At 36.1% G+C, this 23,120-nt stretch overlaps 2 protein-coding genes and 1 long non-coding RNA gene across 7 annotated transcripts; 1 reads left to right on the plus strand and 2 right to left on the minus strand.

The window, feature by feature from the left end:
* Positions 1 to 832: 832 nt before the first annotated feature.
* On the minus strand, positions 833 to 9,076 carry si:dkey-256h2.1 (uncharacterized protein LOC337520 homolog). Its single transcript, XM_056761745.1, has 12 exons — positions 8,551 to 9,076; positions 7,358 to 7,497; positions 7,091 to 7,266; positions 6,703 to 6,863; positions 6,213 to 6,353; positions 5,727 to 5,848; positions 5,458 to 5,626; positions 5,155 to 5,300; positions 3,736 to 3,860; positions 3,253 to 3,379; positions 3,042 to 3,175; positions 833 to 1,968 (listed from the first exon to the last, which is right to left on the minus strand). Exons 1-12 carry the CDS (start codon positions 8,991 to 8,993, stop codon positions 1,849 to 1,851), a joined length of 2,004 nt encoding a protein of 667 aa, XP_056617723.1. The 5' UTR covers positions 8,994 to 9,076; the 3' UTR covers positions 833 to 1,848.
* On the plus strand, positions 8,929 to 11,138 carry LOC130432410 (uncharacterized). The gene is made up of 3 exons (XR_008908465.1): positions 8,929 to 9,038; positions 9,801 to 9,865; positions 10,212 to 11,138. It is a non-coding gene; the product is annotated as an uncharacterized LOC130432410 (long non-coding RNA).
* A 133-nt stretch (positions 11,139 to 11,271) lies between these two features.
* Positions 11,272 to 22,864, minus strand: septin7b (septin 7b). Of its 5 annotated transcripts, none has more exons than XM_056761747.1 (15): positions 22,722 to 22,864; positions 20,780 to 20,793; positions 20,509 to 20,611; positions 18,730 to 18,836; positions 18,023 to 18,123; positions 17,738 to 17,872; positions 17,332 to 17,449; positions 16,897 to 16,989; positions 16,597 to 16,693; positions 15,396 to 15,447; positions 14,954 to 15,079; positions 13,580 to 13,600; positions 12,586 to 12,721; positions 12,264 to 12,397; positions 11,272 to 12,119 (listed from the first exon to the last, which is right to left on the minus strand). In XM_056761747.1, exons 1-15 carry the CDS (start codon positions 22,723 to 22,725, stop codon positions 12,080 to 12,082), a joined length of 1,281 nt encoding a protein of 426 aa, XP_056617725.1. In that variant the 5' UTR covers positions 22,726 to 22,864; the 3' UTR covers positions 11,272 to 12,079. The 5 variants fall into 5 exon arrangements, with proteins under 5 accessions (XP_056617725.1, XP_056617724.1, XP_056617727.1 ...); XM_056761746.1 differs by having other exon boundaries at positions 20,780 to 20,796; positions 22,722 to 22,850; XM_056761749.1 differs by having other exon boundaries at positions 20,509 to 20,608; positions 22,722 to 22,848.
* Between the last annotated feature and the right edge of the window lie 256 nt (positions 22,865 to 23,120).

Genomic DNA, 23,120 nt, shown 5'->3' on the forward strand with positions numbered 1-23,120 from the left:
GTTGGTCACTGCATAATACTTCAATTTATGCTACTTGCTAGTTTTGATGAATTTTCTATTCAAGCAATAAAAAAGCAACACATCAAGTAATAAAGATTATTCAAGAATAATAAATGAGTGTGATCAAACTTATGATTGACAGTGTAAATACTAGAAATGAACTTGAATAATGAACCTGTACCTTTCCTCACCCACGCATTGGTCTTGAATCGAGAATAAAGGCCATGAGGAAATCTGCTCAGTACAGGTGTTCTTAAATCAAATCTAACACTCACAAATTGAAGCGCAAAGACAAACCCCAGGAAAAATCCATACAACACTGTGAGCCGAAACATCTGAGGAAGAAAAAGCAGCAAAATAAATACAAACATAATCGAACAACTAAAAAAACGAATCACAAATTTTGTTGCAGTAACATGATCACTTACCATTACCAAAAAAATAGTACTGTTCAGTTCACCTTCTTGTTATTTCGCAGTATATTAAAATAACATTCTCTCAGATTTCAAATCAGGGACAGTGACTGGACTCTCTCGGTCCAAGTTAAACTTTTTGTGACCTGTAATTACTTTCCACCCACACCTTACGTACATGACTTGACAAATAACATTTTATTTGCACATCGCACATATACGTCACAGTTTCACACAAACCTTTCACACCACATCCTCGTGTCTCCATCTCTAATTATAGGCAACAAGCTTTAAAAATACATTATTTAAGTATAACAATAAATAAATTCAATTTTAACATACAATCTAAAGTCTGACGTCTTAAAGTATTGAACTAGTTAGACAATGACAGTCACAAAGGGTCAATTCACAAGATTAGATTAGATTAGATTAAATTTTATTGTCATTACACATATACAAGTACAGTGTAACGAAATGTAGTTTAAGTCTAACCAGAAGTGCAATTAGCAAGTGCAGGATATACAGTGTGAATAAATACAGAATACAATATTAGGAAAATACTATACAATGGCCATGTACTATGAAAATATGACAGTCGGTATGTACTATGAACAATATATACAGAAGGCTATATACTGTGAACATTAATGTACAGGTGGTTATGAACAGATAACAATATAGACTATACAATAGTGAAAGTGACTTGAGTGTGCATTAATTACAGACATTAGCTATTAACTAATGCAAACTCAAGTCACTTGCACTATTGTATAGTCTATATTGTTATCTGTGACGCACATATACGTCACAGTTTCACACAAACCTTTCACACCACATCCTTGTGTCTCCATCTCTAATTATAGGCAACAAGGTTTAAAAATACATTGTTTAAGTTTAACAATAAATAAATTCAAATTTAACATACAATCTAAAGTCTGACTTCTTAAAGTATTGAACTAGTCAGACAATGACAGTCACAAAGGGTCAATTCACAAAATAATGACTCCATCCTTGAAAATGAAAAGTAATTTTCTAAAGGATGAAGATCTCAGGTTTGTAATCTCCTTCCACGTCAGTTGAAGAAGACGGGGCAAGATGTCCAATTGCAACATTTTCAACATTATGTGCATCTTAAGACTTATTAAATAAAACTGAGATTATATTAATTTCTCTAAAAATGTAATAAAACACTGTAAAACAATAAAAAGCTCCAAACATTTAGAAATTGATTCATTGTCATATTCTACCTTAATAAAAGAGCTCTTTTAGGCAAAAAACAGCAGCAAATGGCAATAATAAAACCAACCATAAAACTAAAATGAATGATTCTACAAGCACGAAAATGAGCGGCTAATGCTGTTTTAAAGATGCAACTGAGAATTGAGAACTGTTTTTGTCAAGTTTTCCTTCCGTGCATCCATGGAGGCATGTAAGATTATTTATAATACACAAGATAGGAGTACATGATAATATAGCCTGGATCTTTCTTTGGATTTGGGTTGCGTCCCTCAAAGAGTCCAAAGTAAAGAACCGAATTGGTTTCACCCATATCCAGCTGTGAGGAGAACAAATGTCTTTCAGTGAAATGAAGCATTATAACAAACTCTATCATCATAAATCACTGCTGTATTTCAAAGGTGCACTAGCTAAGGAAAAGCAACCTTTGTATCAATGCAAAATTCAGACAAACACCGAAATATACATACAATATGTCTTTTTTGCGCTTTTCATAGTGCATTTGGGGTAAAATAGTGTACTGTAGGATATGAAGTCGTTACAAGAAATTCAGAGAATACAACAAAAGACAGACACTGTAATTTTGGACATGGTTGGGAACATCAGGAAGTAGGAAGTGCAAGAAGAGTAAATATCTTTGAGACTAAGTCAACCGATTACATCAAATTGGCCTTGTTCAAACACTCAAACAAGGATGTTATTACACAAAATTTTTAATTAAGATAAGATGATGAGATACAGTAACATTATTTTTTTGTAATATGACTCAACCTGTTAACTGCCGGAGCCCTTTTAAGCCTACACATGAAAACGCATGTTGGAACTAAAATGGCGGTAACTCATGAATTATTTGGAATACAGACTTACGGTTGGTCTCGTTTGAAAAAAGTAATAAGCTGATTATTACAAAAAATTAAAAACACACACAAAAAAAATTAAAGGTATGTTGTTAGGTTTATTGAGTGTATTGTATTGTATGTTTTTCTTTGATTAAAAAATACGTTAAAAAAATACGGGCTCGCAAAAGGATAACATGAAATCTTTATAACGCTCTTTATAAAAAAGAATCAATTACTTTCCCTACATAAATTATTTAAGAAAACACCTAAGAAATCTGTCTTAGTCTTAGACCTTTCCAATGATATATAGTTTGTCATGATTTGATAAGAAATTACATGCACAATATTGACATAAAATTAGGTGTCCCGTATACGGAACGGGTGATAGTTAACAGGCTACGAACATGCAATGGGTTTGTTGTCAACAAATACTGTCGTTAATTAAGAGCAAAACGACCAAAATAAAATTTCAGACCCATCTGAATGTCGACGCTTTATGAGTGGAGGCGGTGTGTAATATGGTACAGTCGTAGTGCACTGTTAGTTATGATACCTGGGAGGTGATGTCTGTCCTCCACGGATCCACCTGGAGCCCATCGCACCACCCTCCGCGGCCGTATAACCAGGTGCCGTGCTCATTTGGCACCGCCCCTTCAGGTACCCGCATGGCACAACCCAGAGGTGATCCTACCAACACGTGAACATCTCTTTCACTCCTAACAGACTTTCAACTTATCGCACTTAAATTGAAAGGTCCTACTAACCTGCGGTGTCAAATATGAGGCTGTTATTCACAGATCTGTTGATCAGAAAGTGGTGTGACGTCACACAGAATTCACCGCAGAAGTTCTCGTCGTACCCGTGAGCTGTGATGACAGCGTATAACTCCACCTGCCATTACAACACACATTTAATCACAATGTTAAGTAACTGTTTGTAAAAACACAAACAAAACATTACAATACCGCATTTTATACCACCAACAATTTCTTATTATAAATATTTTTTTCCTGTAGCTCAGTGGTAAGAGCATTGTGTTAAAAACGCAAGGTTGTGGGTTCGATCCCAGGGGATGTATACGGTAATGCAATGTAAGTCGCTTTGGATAAAAGCGTCTGCCAAATGCATAAATGTAAATGTACAATATTTTATTTTGATGATTACAATATTGCATGCTAAAATATTAGTATTTATTTGTTATATTATTTTTTTGAATTATAGTATCTGTATTTTTACAGGTTGATTACCTTCTTAGTGGAAGCTGGAAGACTGAACTTAATTTCATGGTATCTGTTGTTATAAGCCTTGTCAAACGTTCCTCCACTGAAGAGTGGAATGACCTGGAAGGGGTAGAGTCTTTCCGAGTGATTTCCTAAGAAGATAAAGTCACGTCGTGTCAATATTAACAACAGGAGTTTGGTTCATAAATTGGCTTGTGTTGACGCATTCATTGGAATAATAAATAGTTACGCATGAAACAGAATGTAACACTTGAAAGTAAATATTGATTTAGAATACAGTTACTGCTCTACTTCATAACTAGCTAACACAAGTTTTCTGATGGTTACAGAAATTGGAATGATTGCAGAAGAGAGATTTTCAGTCATTGTGGTGCATATAAAGGATAAAAACTGGTTCCCAGAGAGTCTATTCGGTCAATGTGTATGATGGAGACACCTCATTGTTCCAAATACATTTCTACAATGGTCAAATGTCAAAATATAAAATAATGTCCTGGTTACTTTGAAACAGTGTCTTCACTGAATGCAGTGCGGCACGACAAAAGACAATAAAACGCATTAGAACCAGAGTTATTATAAACTTTTATCAATTTTGGTGTATGCTTTTGGCATTCTATGATTTATTGGTTTATTTTAAATTATGCTATATTAGATTAATTTTTATTTGAGTTTTTGTTTATTATTATACTTTTATTGAAACTTACTTTTTATTTTGGAGGCAACATTTTAATTTTTCCTTGAGTTAAGTTTCCAATAATTTTAGGTCAATATTTTATTTTATTTTAATGAACATGAGCATTTTCAAAGCTTAATGTAATAACCTAAAATAACCTTGCCAAATAGAAAACCATTATGATTAAAAATTTTGTCCACACTGGATGCGGCTTGACAATCCCATTAGAACAAGCTGTGTGTCGCGTCCGGTGTAGACACGTGTTAAGATATTTTTTGGACAAAATTATAAAATTTGAGTTTCTTAGAAAATAATGTTGGTGTGCATTATTTAAGAATTCAACGAACTGTTGTCAGTTATTCCTTACTTAAAGCATACATTGATTACAATTTTATCCAATTATAATATTTGTTGATGCTCTCTTGTGGTAATATTTTAAATAGTCATTCTACAGGACTATGTTTTTATAAAATTCACATGTGTTGAGTATAAGTTTTGGCCATTTTTTCAAAGCTGAACCTCAGTTTATACTCCAAACACATCAGTGCCACTTGGATCTTTAATACATTTTTAAATAAAGAGAGAATATAAATCGGCCACAGATGGACATCACTTTTGGCCACTGCTGTACATACAAACTTTGTTCGTTTTAAATGACAATAACAATGGACAATTCTGCTAAAATGAAAAAGATAATCACTGGATACTTGGTTAAATGTTGGTTAAAAGTAACAAAAAAATGCTTTCCTGACCTGTCCGGTTGCTACGACTGAAGCGGAGATTGAGAGAGGCCATCCACGGCATGGCCCAGGGCACAGTCTTCATGGTAAGCATGCAGGTGCCGTTATTTAACAGAGGAATCAAAGAGGACACATCCGTCAGCCAATGACCTGTTCCTCTGAAATGACAAGATTATAGATTATACAGATAAATTCCCTGAACTGTTAGCAAAAAAAACATTCCAGCATTCTCGCAGGTCTACATGCAGGGGCTAGTCGGTGATGGTGAATTAAAAACGAAATAAATGTGTTGCAGTAATTGAGAAGAAGAAGCACCTGCGGAAGGCTGTTATCCAGCGGCCGAGCTCCAGGTTACAGTACGGGCTGGTTCGATCGCAGCACACATGCAACTGCACAGTGTGATCCCAATGAGCACACGTCTCGTCCCTGCGGCCGGGACACGACAGAGAGGCGTCCAACTCCAGAACTTCATAATCCAACAGGTCTAAATACAAAAACACACCAAAGAATACAGACATAACTGACTGAAACTGACTTATTAAAAGTGTTTTACAAATAAAAATGGTTCGATGTGACGCTCAAACCTGCAGGAAGATCCACCGCTGCCTGAGCTCCCATCTCTCCCTGCATCAGACTGCGGTTAAATACTGACACTACACTTGCAGGACTTTTCAGGCGCTCCTGCAAACCATCATCAAAATCAAACCTAGAGAATCAACAAACATTAACTGAACATTAGAAATACGGTTAATAAGTTCCAGAAGCGTGATTATTACACATCGTCGCTGTCCTTCCAAAACCTCAAATGTCCAAATTCACTGTTTAACAGGAAATGGACAAACACTGTACTTTTTAATTCATTAAATACGGCGTTAACAAAGATGACAAGCACTTTTTAATACTTTTTAGTGGTTAGAAATTAGCAAAAGCCAGTCGACTCATAATAATGATTTATTGCAAGAAATAAAAAACATGAAATATAGAGATATTATGAGGTTTCAGAAGGACAGAAGCAACATTAAACTTCTGGTTGATAAATCTAATGATATTTTAGAAAATGTTTGTTGTACCACTGAGCCTGCCAGGCAATGAATCTAAAGGTCGGGTAGAGAAACCAGCCCATCCCAGACAGCGCCCCCTGCTGGTTGATCGCAAAGAAGAAGTTTGGAGACGGTGTAATCTGGATTGTCACGTTCACCTTTTTCCCCAATCTATGAAAACAATCCTTAGAGTTCAGACAAAAAAGAAAATTCTTCAATCGTTAATTCTGAACATGACTTTCTTTCAAGTTATATTTTTTGAGAAAGATATTTATTTCTTTATTTTGAAGAATGTTGGTAACCAAACAACATTGACCCTCATTGATTTCTACTGCATGAAGAACAAACCCCTGAGACATTTCTCAAAATATCTTCTTTTGTGTTCCACAGTATAAAGAGTCATATACAGGTCTAGAATCACAAAAGGGTGAATGAAGGATGAAAGTATTTGTATTATTGGGTGAACGATATCTTAATCCCAGGTTATGCTTTTTTAGCACAAAAAAATAATAGATCTTACCGTAGTGCTTGTACGACACTGGGTTCTACATGGACCATAGATGCAGGGATGTTGAGGGAGGTGGAACATTCATCCCCGATGCAGTTCATGTCCTGTATGGGATTCCCAGGCAGGGCGTACACCAGAACCCCCGTAGCATTGGATTCTGCCATGTTTTTAATCTTATACATAAAAAGAAAAAATAGTTAACTAGTATAACTGAAAATAGTTTATTATTAATCTACTGCGATCAGACAAAATAAAGAGAGTATACTTAAAATTACTCTTGAGGGCGTTTGACTTGAAAAGTCTAGAAAAGTATATTTGAATATTTAAGTATGGATAATAAAATGAATTTAAAGCATGTAGGAATCCACTTTCACTGTGGCCTTGCTATATTGCAGCTCACCTTTGTAAAGAACGAGCAGCCACCTTCAGATATCCAGGCAACAGCACCTTTGATGGAGGCATCCGGTTTACAGCCATCACCTGCATCCAACAGTATGTACGGATCTGCACCCCAGTGCCCATTCAGCCAGTCGTATCTTGCATTCAAACGCTTGGAAACCAAAGGGATGCTCCAGTCTACAATTTGAAAATTGCCACAAGTCATCAGTCATACTTAGGAAAATGACACCTGAAGTATAAAATAACAGGAAAGTGTGTTTACTCTCACCCGAAGAGGTAAAAACCACCTGAGCGAGGCCACAGTTGTGGCCGCCGCAACCCCACGAGTACAGAACTCTGGGTATCCAGTTACCCAAAGCATACACGGGTACAGGAGAGAAATACAATCTGGACAAGATCTCTTTACCCCTAATAAGAACAAGTGCAGCTTTAATATACATACTGTACGAATAACACAACTATTTCATGAGGTCTGTCTGTCTATATGAATCTACATTTACATTACATGTACACAATTGGCTTATATGATAAATCAGTGTGTGTTTCTAGAGATCACACCCACAGCGTTTGTGCTGTCCACAAAAAATACTCTGGCGATACAATGATTCACCCTGTTGAAGATTAACCATGGTTTTTATTATGGTAAAAGTGTAGTAACTATGTTTATAGACTTTTTTAGTCTTGTTTGCATTATCATAGTTTTCTACTACAAATATCATGGTTAAACCATGGCTGTTGTGTTTAAGACAATATCTAATAGGTAGTTACTACAAATAAGTAAATAATACAATACAAAACATGGTACTGCAACGTAAAGAATACCAAACTTATAACGTCAAAGTATAGAATGCTTTACTAAAGCAACGTACTATACACTAAAATAACATACTACATTACATACATAGTACATGACAACCTATTGCATATTCATATACTAGAATGAAATACCATAATATATTATTACAATATACCAGACTTTGATAAAAAATACTATGGTAATAAAGAATGCAAAACATAAATATTAATAAATACCTTTAAACGTTTTTTTATGGTTTTATGGTTTAATATTTTATATTGACTTTTTTCTATGTATTTGGCTTTCTACTTTTATGTAAGTGCATTGAGAAGATACTTTAAAGGCGCTATATAAAAATGAAGTTATTATTATTATCTACTATAGCATTACAGTAAACCAACTATACAAGACTCTGACAAAAACCCATATTAATAATATATAATACTATGCTTATCCAGAATTATCATATTAGTGTAACATAACATATTATACTACTATACATACTATCATAAAATGACACACAATCAACTTTTTTTGAATCACATACTAATATTATAAAAAACATACTTTGTCATTACACAATTCTACTAGCTATCCCATATTACACCACGGTACACTTGAAAACATGATGTTTTATTCATAGCTACTGTCTGCGTACAGTATACCTGTGAAAAGTGGCTCTGTACACCTGCTCTCTCATCCAGACAGCATCACGTGCTGCGGTCTCATCCAGAGACAGGAACAGGACTTGAGCCCTGGGAGGCAGATGCTCCAGCAGATCGGACAGGGACTCGTTCCACGTCCACAGACACTCGAGAAAAGCGGATTTATTCGTGAATGCGTGAACGATGAGAGCTGATCTCGACTCGTTCTGAGGAGGATAAACAAACACTCCGTCCAGAGTCTGAACTCTAAACGCCGGAGCGATATCACCCGGTTCAAACCCACCCAGACCCCCGTGGGGTTTCAGCTGGAATCTGATGTTCTGATGGAGTGAATCTAAGTGCTCCAAATGTATAAGATTATCGGACGATTTCGCGTTTCTCGGATTAGACGCAGCACATACACAGACGAGGAAATAAAGCAGCAAGGACCTGCACAACTGCATGACTTTCACTTGAATGTGGAGATTTCGTAGTTCCTGAACCCCAAAGTAAAGTATTGAGTTAATTGTGACAGTAACTTCCTCGCTAAATCGTTTCACTTTCATTTAAGGGGTTCCTCATTGCGCGGGGGCGTGGCCTGACGTTTTTGACTGACACGTTCGAATGGCCAATAACAGAAGAGAACGCAATAATTATGAATAAATACAATAAAAAATATTATTATTATAATATATTATATTACATTATTCGTATATACTGTGTATTAACAATGCAATTCTTGAAAGAGTTTCTCTTTTTATTTATTATATTTATGTTTTTATTTTATGTAGTTTATATAGAGACTTACATTGAAGTTGGTTGAAAATGATCAAGCTGGTTGAAGAAGACATTTGGTCAAAAGTCATATCATGTATCACAAATAAAGCCGAAGATTCACTTTGTGATTCAAGCACATGATCTTCCAGCATAAGGACCCAGTTGATTTACAAAAATCAATCACAACAGCATACGAAGAGAATGAAATAAATGAGCTGTGACGTCACATTTCTCTCTTACATTGAGACTCATTCACAAGGATATCAACCAAGAGTTGATTAGAGGTCAAATACAGAGTCATTTGCATAAAAGCCGACACTGATGCCCTAATGGGTTGATCTCAGAGGGATAACCAAGTTTGAAGGGTTTTTATTTTAATAATTCATAATCACCGGTTGCCAGACACCTGCACACAAATCCGGTTTACTTCCCAATACATCAGCTCATCATGAAAATCTCTCTGTGTATTCTTCTGTTGCTTTCTGCTTTCCCAGGAAGTTTGTGCCAAACATTCAATCCCAATGAAGATAATTGGATAAATGACATGTATTCAAAACAGGTAATTTCCATTTATTTGTTGTTCTTTAACATTCATTTTCTGTTGATGTTTTATATGTATACAGCATGAAGACACATTGATTATGCATTTTAAAATGGAGAATACATTATAAGGACTTTTAAATGAATAATTTCTTGCATATTTTTAAAGGTTTTTAATTATATTTTTGTTCTTATTTTATTGTTTTAATGTTTGTGAAGACACAACTACTAGAAAACTGTGAATTTCCCATTGGGATGAATAAAGTATCTAACTATTTGCTGTGGTTAGCTAGAGAATACAGAAATGTTGAACAAAATATATACCATTACTTGTTTGCATTATTTTATGATTGTCTTTTCTAAAGGTACATTTGCTTGAGTCAGAACTGCTTAAGCGTATCAGTCGAACACCTCGACTACAAAGCTTTAATGGTCTAATGGGTAAAAAATCAGGTAATAATGTTTTAATCAATTTTATCATCAATTTCTAAAATCTGTTGATGACATTAGGTTTAAAATGCGTTGCTTTTTTGTGCAGCAAAATCCCAAATATCTCGAAATCGTAAGTTAGCTCAATTTTGACCTTCAGAATCTGTTTTGCTTATTTGATTGAATAATTAAATTTGATTTACGACTATCACTGATTTCTTAACTGACATGGTAGATTAAAATCCTGGGCCTTTCATTTTGTAAAATCTAATATTTAATATGCATCACTTGCAGGGCAGAAATTTCAGAAGTTCCAGACCTTTGTGGGTTTGATGGGAAAAAGGAATGTGGCAGATCCTGGTAAAACGTAAGATTTCCTTTTATAATGATAATCTAGTACGAACTGTATAAAAATCCTGATTTTTTTTAGGTTCCGTCTACGAAGAAATCAAGCACAGTGACTTTGCATTGAACTCAAGGTCAAAACTTCAGGCATGGTTGTGAAAAAAAAAAAAAGATAATCATTTAGCGTCCAGATACTTTTGGTCTTGATTTTGCAACCTGTTATTTAATCAATTATCTTATCAACCCTATTTTTTAACTATTTGTTTGTAAAAGGCACTAATCAATTGTATCTGTTTTAAATGGCTTAAATATCTTAATAATTTTGGAGTCACTGTGTTATTTTATTTTATGTACTTCATTTCATTAACAATTAAAATGTCTCAATAGCGCCCCCTAGTGTCTAAAGGACAATTTCTTTTTGATGTCTTTAAATGAAATATCAATTTCATCAATATTAAAATATGTTAAGCATATGTTGTGTGTTCTAAAACAATAACTTCTGCAATAAACACAATCAACAGTGTAGAAAAACACATTTTAGATGTCTGGTTCACATTTCTTATACTAAATTCAATCTTATTTCGACCTTTCAAATTGTAAGTATTTCAATGCATTTCCCCTACTATTCAACACATGTTTGAACAATCTGGATGACCTCTACTTGTATCATCACAAGTTTATTAAGAGACTGTACAATACAAATGAAAAATAAAATTAAAAATACAGATATGAAGAACATAACAAAAGAACAAAAGATACCACTCTTGCATAAACACGACCGTTCGAAGTATATTTCTGATGCTCTCTAGATATTTTAAGACACCAGTCTGCCGAGTATTCTAATAAAAATACAAAAATATTACGTTAGCTGTCTTGGTGTATGCATATATTTTATATATAACATATAAAAATAAATGAAATAATAACATTAATGAAGTTATAGGAGGTGGTCAAAGGATATTGACTAGACATAACATATTTGGGGAAAACTTCTGCAATGAGAGAAAAAAAACAAATCACAAGCCATAGGAGCAAACAGTTTTGCCCATCTCCTGCAAATGTCATTTGTGCATGTGTAGATGTACAGTTTGGCCATGTTTCATGGGTCAAGGGGGTTAAAAATCACACAGGTTTCTCAGAAAGCACACCTCTGTTACTGAGGTTCAATTGATGAGTAAACAATTTATTACAAAAATACAGCTAGACGGGTTTTCGTATGTAACTGTGGACATCAGCTGGTAAGTAATCAAAAAACACTTGAAAATTCCTTAGACATTTTAGATTGGCGTGGGGTTGGCTTGCCTAAAACAGAGTCCGATGAAGGTAAACTCTTTTGTGGAACTCCACGAACAGCTTGAAGGCCTCCAGCAGAACAGTTGCGAGTCAGCCCGAGGACAACACAGATATAAGGTCAGGGGGATTGGCCAATGAGCACGACCGGCTCGTCACACAAAAGCTTTCAGAAGATCTTCCCTTTCTTCTTATTCTTTTCCAAAGTCCTATTGGAGGATAATGCGGATAAGTTCAAATACTGATATTCATACAGAAATGAAACACCCAGTAAATTTGCCAGAAAATTACCATTATAAAATTCAAATTTCTAATTAGACTATGTATAAAAGGAGACACTAGGTGAGACGTACATTTTCTGCTGCTCCAGTATACGTTGCTGGGTCTCCCAGTTTGCTCTCTCCTCCTCAAACTGACGTCGTCTCTCTTCCAGCTCCTTATGCTGGGCTTCCAGGTTCTTCTTCATCTGCTCGTGACGTCGCTGCAACTAAACATGTCAAAACGTAACAGAAGTTAAAAGATGTACAGACGACAGACGATGTAGCAATACAAGAAAACATCATCTCAAACCAAACAACATCTGTAAAACATCTTAAAATCTTACACTAAAGCATGTGATGCGAATATGCAGCCAAAAATAAAAAACACATGTCAACTTGGTGTCAAATCCAGTACCTCTGCTTCTGAATCTTTCAGCTTTTGGATCTTCTCCTTGACTTTCATCTCGAAGACCTGCTCCATTTCCATCTCCATCTTCTTCATCTTGGACACATGCTCTCTCCTCTCCTCCTCCATCTGTGCAAGAGGGCTCCTAATATGGACACATACAATTTACAACCATGACAACATGTTCCCACTGTTCCCTCAATGAATGCTCCCGTGCATTCACATTCGTCTTAAAAAGAAAGGAGAAGACAGAGAGGTGAACCGACAAAGCCTTCAAGCCAAAGAAATGTAATAGCCCAACCCTCATCAATAAGATGAGCTTAACGTGACACCCTTAACCAATCCCATTGGCCAGACATCTCTGTGCTTAACAAAGCTAAACTCTCATGGCTTACTGTAGGCAGTCTTGCTAGCGCAGATACAAAGAGGAAAGAATAAATATCCTGGTATAACATGAACCCGAAGAATGCTGAAGACGGCTCAACACAGACTGTGTTAATGGCAAAAGCGTTTTGTGTAGTTAGAGAGCGTGAAAGCTGTGACGGGAAAGGAAGCAACATATGTCTGGCAGAAATTAGGGTGGGGATCTCTTTTACAATCTATGATTCGACTGATTCTTACAGACAGAGTTGAACATGATTTTCATTGCATATTTAGTATTTGTATGCTGAATTAAACTTCTTTTCTTTTTTTGATTGCACGTTATCCATTGATATCTTGGTATAATTTTTATCTGACAAATGTGACTTAATTTTAATTCGACAATCTTAAAATTAAAACAAAAATGACAGCAGATGTGATTTTGTCCAGATCATCAGGGACATAAGGAAGTTCGCCTAGACGCCTTGTATGGGGTCTTATTGCTCCCCAGAAAAATGACACATGAAACTGGTGGAAAAGAAGTTGGACAAAACAACAATAACTGACATGAAAGGCACTGCTCCCAGAGGAAGAAAGGATCTGTACAACATAGGATTTTGGAATAAGGTAAATGACCACTTACATGCCATCAACCGTGTCATTTCTAAAAGACAAAAACACACACACACATTTAGCATGCTAAACAGTGCAACTTAAGAGCAATCTTATGTGTTAAGTAGGAGGAAAGAATAGGCTGAATGACACTTTTTTTCATCTGGCTTCCTGCTAAATAATTTTAGGTTGGAAGGTTATGATTGGTGACAACTTGAAAACTGCAGCGTGACCACAAATGCACCTGTGAGCGTGTTCTCATGCATTCAGTACGTGCACATGTGCTTGTGTTAAGAATTCTGTGTTTTATTAGGTTAGAGCACTGCTATAGAAAACTGTTAAGAATGTCTATATATACTGTAGACCTCCTCACATATAAAGTCACAAAGACAAATATATCTCACATCAGTAACAATATTCAATTCAATATTGGCCATCTTAAATCTATTCTTAGTCTTTTTTTTTTACACAATTTTTCAGTCTGATTATTCGGTCTTATTGAATCACATATTTATTATCATTACAGATGTAAACTGGTAGTGGACATGTTAACTTTAAAAATAGAAGTACACTGGCAACAAATTTAAGCTTGGTTAAACTTTTTCTTAGACAGGAAATGATGCAATGACATACAATGATATAATCATAACGAACACACACGGATGCAACGATATATACATTTTGGCCGATAACCAATAATAATTGAACACTGGAAGCCGATACTCAATATATTGGCCGATATACAGTATCTTAATATTAATATTTAATAAAACATTTTATGAGACTGAAACAAAAGTCAAAAAGTCGACAATTGCTTATATATGAAAACATTGACAGCAGAAAACAAGGTAACCATTGGTTTCTCTTTTCCCCCTGAAAAGCCTACTTTACACTAGTTAAAGATTCTATAATTTTTAAACTTTTCTTTGTTTATTTAATAAAGAAATTATAGACGTTCATTCAGAGCAACCCAGAAAAGTGTTAATAGCCACATGTTTTACAGGTCTCAAGACAAATAGCAATCGGCCTTAAACAATATGCTTTTGTTCTTATAATTTACACATTCATAAATGTCTACATACTGTACCTACATTAACAATGTTTTGCTAATAACATTAATTGAAGTGTAATTGAAGTGTGAATTGAATTAACCAGAGAAATTTATTCATAATTGTCATAATCGTAATTCATAATCGGCTATAATCTATCGGCCTAAATATTTGTTATAAATTATCATCCCAAAGTGCACCCCTTATTCACTATCTGCTGTTTTACATCATTCCAAACATGTCTGTTCTCACTTATATTATTAAACTATTTCAGGACATTCACAGTTCTTTGGCCAAATAAAAATTAATCGTTTTGTGGTATAACATCGGCTTGTAAACACTATAAATTCACTTACTTGGTGAGCTGGCCTTTGGTTTTGTTGTTGTCGATTCCATTACAGGTAACAGCCGCTAACTTCCTGCTTCTGTAGTTCTCATAATGGACATTATTTGTTACGTCCTTGAGGTCCTGCATGTGGGTCCTGTCATAAAACAAGCAATTATAAATCCCCTGTACCTGTACAAATGACTGCCAATTATATTCTCATATATATATATATATATATATATATATATATATATATATATATATATATATATATATATATATATGACTCATTTAACTAAATCACAGTACGATCATTTTGTGAAGATTTAAGGTGTATTTGTTACTGTATCTGTCCTGTATACTGTAACAATACTGTATAATGTATTGTTAACAAGCAGTTTACATTGAACTATCACTATGATGAACTCTCTTTTAATAACCGACTGCAACTTCCAGTGTCATGTTTGTACCTGATGAGCATATTCCTTAAGAGTGTGAAATCACAGTGTTCCCCATTTTCAACTGTGGAGAAAAAAAAAATCAGGTGTTAACACAGTTTATATTCACAATGGTCTCCACACCTTTTGAAACAGTCACATTTAAAGTCAACATGAGGCTGAAGTTGCGATGCTTTTTACTTTCGTATTCTGACGCATTTTAGAGTGAAACAGAATTTTGAAGAGATAAAATGGTGGGCGTGGCTTGTTTTTTCACTGTGATTTGATTTCATGAATAAATCAGCCATTGCATTTTGAAATGGAACTGAGAGCAGACTGAAAGTTGAAGGGGAGGAGTTAACAGATGCCCAGCCCAGGCTGTCTAATTTATGTCATTTTAGATGCATGTAGTCACTAGAAGGCAGAAGTGTATTTTCAGATTTTGATTAAAGGTTATGAGGGCACACAAATTTTAAAGGGGGGATAACATGCCATGTCATGCATTCTGACTTCTTTAGAGGGCCCAAGCTCTGCACAGTTTAGCTCCAACCCAAATCAAACACACCTGATTCATCTAATCAAGGTCTTGGGATTACTGGAAACCTTTAAACAAGTGTGGGTTGGAATTGGTTGGAGCTAAACTGTGCAGAGCTGTGGCCCTCCAGGAATTGAGTTTGACAGCACTGCTTTACATGGTCAACTTGTTAAAAAACGAGTTGGTTGTATAACGTAGCATTTCTGTGCTTGATACACTCCCCCAGCACTCCAACTTGTTTCTGAAAGTTTTTTATTAGACTAGATCACTGTTTCGTAACAGGGATCCTATTCCTTTTATTGGGCAATTCTCCCAGAAAAGCATTTTGGAAATGACTTTGTAAAAGACTCCACTGAGAGCAATTTCTATTTTAGAGACGTCCATCTATTGAAAAAATGTAATTCACAAGAGAAATTCTCGTGACTCTTCCACAACCTTTTAGAATTTCACTATTGTTATACGTTTTCAGTAACAAAAAATTAAAAAATTAAAACATACTGATATTTGCAGGTTTTCCTGTTCAAATTTGTTTTTTAAATAAACTATTAAATCTTTTATAAATCTACAGCCATTTTGTAGTTGTTTATTTTAAGGTCACCTGCCAAACATTAACACATTAAATGACATCTTTTTTTAAATGTAGATTTGTGAGATCCACCATGTCCTTATAACAGCTGATGACATTTCTAGTGCATCTACCTTCTGCCACACCCCATGGGTACTGCCTTCCTCGAACCCTCTTGCTATTCACCTCGATGATAGTGTTGCTTCCGACCACAGCGAGGGGCAACCGATCCTTGAGAGAGAGAGACAGCTAGAAGCTTATGGGTGACTAAGTGTAAGGAGTATGTGTGCTGCATCAGCATGCAGAGCCGTACTGGCAGACCTTCAATATACAATCACCTGGTATACTGGACGCAGTGTCTACGCTTAAAAATTCTGATCTTTGTCACCGCATTATATTAAAAAAAGCTGCTTTATCCACTTATATTTTCTTACTTTGATTGTTTTCACAATCTTGTTCTCCTCCTCATCATCAGTCTCCGGAAATTCATAGATTTTGATCTTGTGCTCCAGGATTTCTCGCATAATCTGGAGAAAAGGTGAAAAAACTTCAAGTTAACAAAAACAACACAAACACGACGTGATTCTATCAGACACTGGCCTGGCCAAGATTTTGTTTCGATTGAACAACACAGCATCCTTTGTTTATATATTTGAATCTGTGCTCAGTTGATCTTTCCTGTCAGGGCAGTAAAGCTGCTCTCCTGTGTTGGTTCCTGTAGAGATAATACTCTGACAGATGGCTAAACACTCCGACACACACGGTGCACGAGCCCTGAACTCCTGCGGTCTCCTCTTGCCTTGACTTAATCAGGACTTTAAACGAACAGGACTCAGCACAATAGAGTTGAGAGACTGGAACTGACTGACCTGTTTCTTGAACTGTTGGCACTCTTCGGGGGTGAGGGTATCCGCCTTGGCAATCAAGGGGATGATGTTGACCTTCTCGTGCAACCGTTTCATGAACTCAATGTCCAAAGGTTTCAGTCTGGAGGATGAAATACAACACTGTAACACTTCGGCATTGACAACGCAGGTATATACAGGGAAGTGATAATTCTTTATTTTGCGTTTTTATTTTTTAGAAGCATTTTTTTTGATAACAACACAAAATGCCTAACTCCACACATCATCCTTGGTAAATTACTATAATGCACAGCTTCCCAAAGTTAAGTGTTTTAGCAGCTTAAAAACATGGTACAGTGTGTAAATCTGACAACAGGAAACTCATTTGAAGTGTATGTTAAGAGCAGGTTTAAAGAGAGAGATCACTCACCCATGTCCTGAGGGTGCGATGAAATACAGGCAGCAGTGCACTCTACTGTCCGGCATCTGCCGTCTGTTCACGCGGGACTCCGCATTCAGATAATCCTCAAATTTACTGTCGATGTGATCGATGACCGGCTGCCAGCTGAAGCAAAATTAACAAACACATCAGCTTAAGGTCACGCACTCAATTCAACCAAACACCAGAGCGTTGAAACCTCACAAACGAAATGACACCGTTGTATATGACCTCTGGCACTCTGCACAGAAAAGTTTATGATTAAACTGATTTTACCAGTTGCTGTTGTCCACAGCGTCGCCGAATCCTGGCGTGTCAACTATCGTGAGAAGAAGCTGCACGCCTCCCTCCCTCATCAACACTTTGGACTGCTCCACCTGCCCAACACACAGTTGACAAACTATCATAAATTTCATTACGCAAAAACTTTGAAACATTAACTTTGAAAACAAACACAATGCAGCTTAAATTAAAGATTGTACTAAGATTTATTTCATCCACTGGAGAATAGATGGTTTTAAAACTTTCTGGGTGCAACAGAACTGGAATGATCTGCACGACAGTTATATGTGAAGATATGAAAAACGTTCACAGTAACACTAAAGGCTACAAGTACAAACATGTAGGAAACAGCACTACACTATTACTGAAGTATGCTGGTCCAAACAGACTGCTGCATGAGACTATGAGGTGTTAGTCTTACTCAAGGTTGTCTAAAATGCTTTACAGACCTTATTGTTAAGTAAAAAACTAAAAGGTGTTACAACATCCTGAAAAGGAACAAGCAACAGTTATTTATATAAAGGAGTGATTCACATTTCGAGTCTAAAACCACCCAGAAAACGTGAGCTGCACTGCTTTCTCAATGCGTGCGGCACTCTTAAAAGTTAAACTATTTTCATCTCGATGCGGTGCCGACGGGAGCATTGTTCCGCTAAATGACTGTGAATCGCCTCTTAGGAAGAAAAAACAATGCACCAAACCTGAACTGTTTTCTTGATTCGATGAGAAGGTCCAGGATATTCTCCAGAGTACAGATCCGTAAGAACCAAAGAGTTTATTAGCGTGGACTTGCCCAACCCTGACTCTCCTGAAACCAGACAGAAAACAAAGAGAAACATGAGGATAAAGTGGGGTCTCAATATTGTACAGAGCTATTAAAACATAATAAAGTAGCTAAAATATAAAAACAGTTTCGAAGTCTTGGAAAAGCTTAAATTTTGGTTCTAAATAAAATTGTCCCCCAGCCCTAATAATAATCAGCAGATATTTGGCTGCCTGACGTTTAGGCAAGAAAACTATTTAATGCTGTCAATGTCAACCACCACCCCCATAAACTTTCAATACAGAAAAAGTGATCAGTGTATTAAAATTTCTCAATTTATGGTCCAAAGTTTGAATACCTGACAAAATCATTAACACACCGTTGTTCCAAAACTGAAAATTTTTTTTGTTCTGATGAACACATAGAAAGATATTTGGAAGAATGCCAGACAGATTTTGCCGCCCATTGACTCCCGTATTACGAAAAAATACTGTGGAGTAAGGTTCTGTGGAACATAAAAGAAGACATTTGGAAGAATGTAAGACAGCAAACAATGGTTTACAACCATTGTACTTTCTCCCACTATGGTAGTCAATGGGGGGGGGAATTTGTTTGGTTATAAGCATCCTTCCGAATTTCTTTCTCTGTGTTCATCAGAACAAGGAAATCTACACAGATTGGACTCAAAAGTGAGAAAATGATGAAGGGAATTTTCATTTTTGGGTGAAGTATCACTTTAACCGCAAACTATTCCTATTCCTGACCATTTTAATCCTTTCAAATGCTTCTATCCACCGTATGTTTCGACAAATATCAACGAAACACTTTTTGGTCCAAACGTTAAAATGCCTTCAGGTCAAAATGCTTCTTCATTATGCATCTGTTCCTGAGCTCAAGCAGTGCTACCAAACTAGAGCGAGAGGCTGAGCATTGGACATCTGTGAGATCTAAAAGAGTGCAGAATTCATCTGCAGGGTCTCACGCGGTGAGGTCAGCACATTAACTAGAGTAAATTGCTTCTGGCAGGCCGAGTGGCTGGCACCATTACAAACTTGGCCATCTTCCATACCCAAACACTAATGCTACAACAACAGGGTTAAGTCCACCCCACAATGCAACCAATCTGTATTAGAAATCAGTTAGAGTAAAAAGCCCAAGCTAAAAAAAGTGTAAACATTTTAAGAAAAACTTTAAGAACGTTATTATTGGGACATTTAAGTAAAAATGCCAGACTAGAAAGTCGCAATAACATTTTCTGGCATAAAAAGGAATTTATTTATATATGATCACTATCTAGTAACCCTCAAAACTAAATGAGTATAAATGCATCACAGCTCACATGAGAAGGTTTCATACGGAACAGATTGTGCATAACTCTGTGAACGGATTTAGGTTTTAAAGAATAAAATTTTGCGCTACGCCTTGAAAGTCCTCGCATTTTTCAAGATGAACAGGATGTGAAATCACAGCTATTCAACCCCTGTTTCCTGTGTGGTTATCCAAACATCATTTAGACCAAATGTCAAGAATGTAGACTAACAACTGGCAAACGTTCAAAACTAGACAGGAAGCATCTCAAGTGGTCATAATAACGACAGCGCATACTGAAGACTGGATCCATTATTTGTCTCTTACTAAAGTTTGCTATCTGTGCAAACGGAGGATTTGTCAACGAAATACCAACGGTTTTAAAGTGATAAAATCGTTGTTTTCTTACCCACAACCATCAGGGTGAACTCGAAGCCTCGTTTTACAGACTTTCTGTACACTTGGTTGGGGAGGCTTGCAAATCCCACATATCCCTCCAGACTCTTTTGCTGCTGAAAACAGGCAGACAAATACTTCAGATTAGAGAGATTTGCAGGCATACGCTCACAGATCCAACCATCACACAAAACAAACAACATCTTTACTCTTAAACAAACAAATTGATGTTTTCCTGAAAGGGAGAAGTGCACATGCACATTAAATGGTCTGTGCTGACTTACTGGAATACTAACTGCTGCTTAAATCCAGGCCATGAGGGATGGTTGAAAGTGACGTTATCAAGATCCAAGAGTTGGAGGAAACAACAGCAATTTTGCAGATGTCCAGGGAGAGAAAAAAAGCAGAGAAATGCATTACAATTCAAATAGAATGTTATAATGACATACATAGGGCAATATAAAGTAACATTTACTAACTGGCAAACAGCGGTTCAAATTGGTTTAAGTTAAGAATAATTGATAGTGGTCTTATTAGGAACTGCAGCATTACATTATTTAAAGGGATAGTTCCCTCAAAAAGGAAAATTATGTCATCAGTTTTTCATCACTCCCATTCACTTCTATTGTACGGACACAAAACCAACGCAAGTCAGCGGGCACTGCTGTTGTTCGCTTACCAACATTCTTCAAAATATCTTCTGTTGTATTTTGCAGAAGAAAGCAAGTCAAACAGGTTTGAAATGATAAGACGATAAGCAAAAGATGACAGAATTTTCAGTTTGGGGTGAAGTACCATTTTAGATTGAATTGTAAAATAGACCAGCACGAAAATAAGCAACAAGTAATCGTAAAATCTTAAATTTAATAACATTAACACTTTTATCCAAAGCGAACAGTGCATTCAAGTATTACATTTGATCAGTACAGTGTTCCCTGGGCATTTAGTATTCTCAAAACACGCATAAAAACAGGACCTAAAAATCCCTAGAATTCTTATATTTCATAGCACATTGTAACAGTAAGATTAGTATAAAATACGGGAATCAGTTCAGTCAACTGCGACATTTACTGCAACATCAAATATGAAACTAAATCTCAAAAACTATAGACAGTTTAAAGATGTTTTCAAAATGTGAAAAATAAGAGCTGATGGTGCAGAATATGACATGAGCTGGTAAAATGCTTTACAGCATCAAAGGTCACATGGCATTTCATTGGGCTCTGCTTTGCTGCATGCTTTAATGTCACAAGCATCATTCACTCTGCGTGATTATTTGGATTCGAATAAATCACATCATTACTGCCACTTCCAACATGTCTTTAATTAGTTCAATATTCAAGAACACACATGCAGAATCCAATGGAATGTATGTGACTATGGGTATACACAAATATAAAAGCAGGTTAATGTCACACTCCTAAAAACGAGAAGTAGAAACATGCTGTCAGATGAGGTGAATCATTCAGTTATTTAAAAAGATCTTTCTTACGTACAGGATGTGAGCCTTAAACCTGACCGCAGACCCAAATATACTAGACTGTGCTTCTAAATGAGACATCTGGTCTTATATGGGTGAATCAACATGACTCGTGTGAAGAAATAACACGTTTTCTTCGTCTTCTTTTAAAAAGTTTAGTGCTTTTAGTAAAACTTCTCTTCTGTCTCTCTCCATCCCCACATCAGCAAGGGTGGGTGACATTTGGGAAAATAAAAAGAATCCAATCAAAACAAACTGCTTTAAATAACTTTCTTAGGACACAATGCTGTTAATATCGTGTAACGTTAACAGTTTGAACACGACAGACTTTCAAATTTATATTAAAACGATGTTTAATCCAGCAGCTGTGTAACTAGCTGCTAACCTTACTTACAGTAGCTAAACTTGCCTACGTACTAAAAATTATTATTTTTGAAAAACACATAAGCATATGCTATTTAGCAAAAAGGGAGACGTTTAAAACGAAGTTGATTTAGTACATTTTGGTGAATTTATAACGAGGATGAACCGTTTTTTCGATCTTCAATGAGTCGCGCGAGAAAAAAAAACACTGACAGGAAATGCCTCGCGCGCTATCACTAACCGAAATTGGAGTAACGTTTAAAACAGCGCGAGGGCGTCGATTTAAATCACTTGAACGCGTCGGGTGAAACCAAACGTTACCGTTAAAGAGAATTAAATGCTATGCTTGCTAGATTAAAATAACACAAATAGGAGGAACTTACCCATAATATTGATGTTCAAGTGCCGCTTCAAAAACCGATCGTCCGTTGCCAGCCCTACATTCCCCTTGATACCACTTCCGCAAAACTCAACTACGCCACCGACGGAGGGAAAGGTCACTCGAATAGTCTTTAACTACGCTATGTACGTACCGTAACTTTGGCGAATAGCCCGTGAGAATCAATAAATCTCGCGATATTAAGCTTGCACGCACGCCTATACACGAGCTGATCAGAAAGAGAGATAAATCATTGTGGTGTTTTATTCTCAATTACTCCGAGCTATCATAAAAAAACTTTATGGCATAAAAGAGGGTTGATGGCTTGGGCCCTAAGTCAGTATACGTCAACAATGTTTAAAACAATTTTATTTAAACCGTCGAGACCGCCTGGGTGTGAGAA

This window comes from Triplophysa dalaica, chromosome 12 (assembly GCF_015846415.1).
Source record: "Triplophysa dalaica isolate WHDGS20190420 chromosome 12, ASM1584641v1, whole genome shotgun sequence".
Lineage (NCBI taxonomy): Eukaryota > Metazoa > Chordata > Actinopteri > Cypriniformes > Nemacheilidae > Triplophysa > Triplophysa dalaica.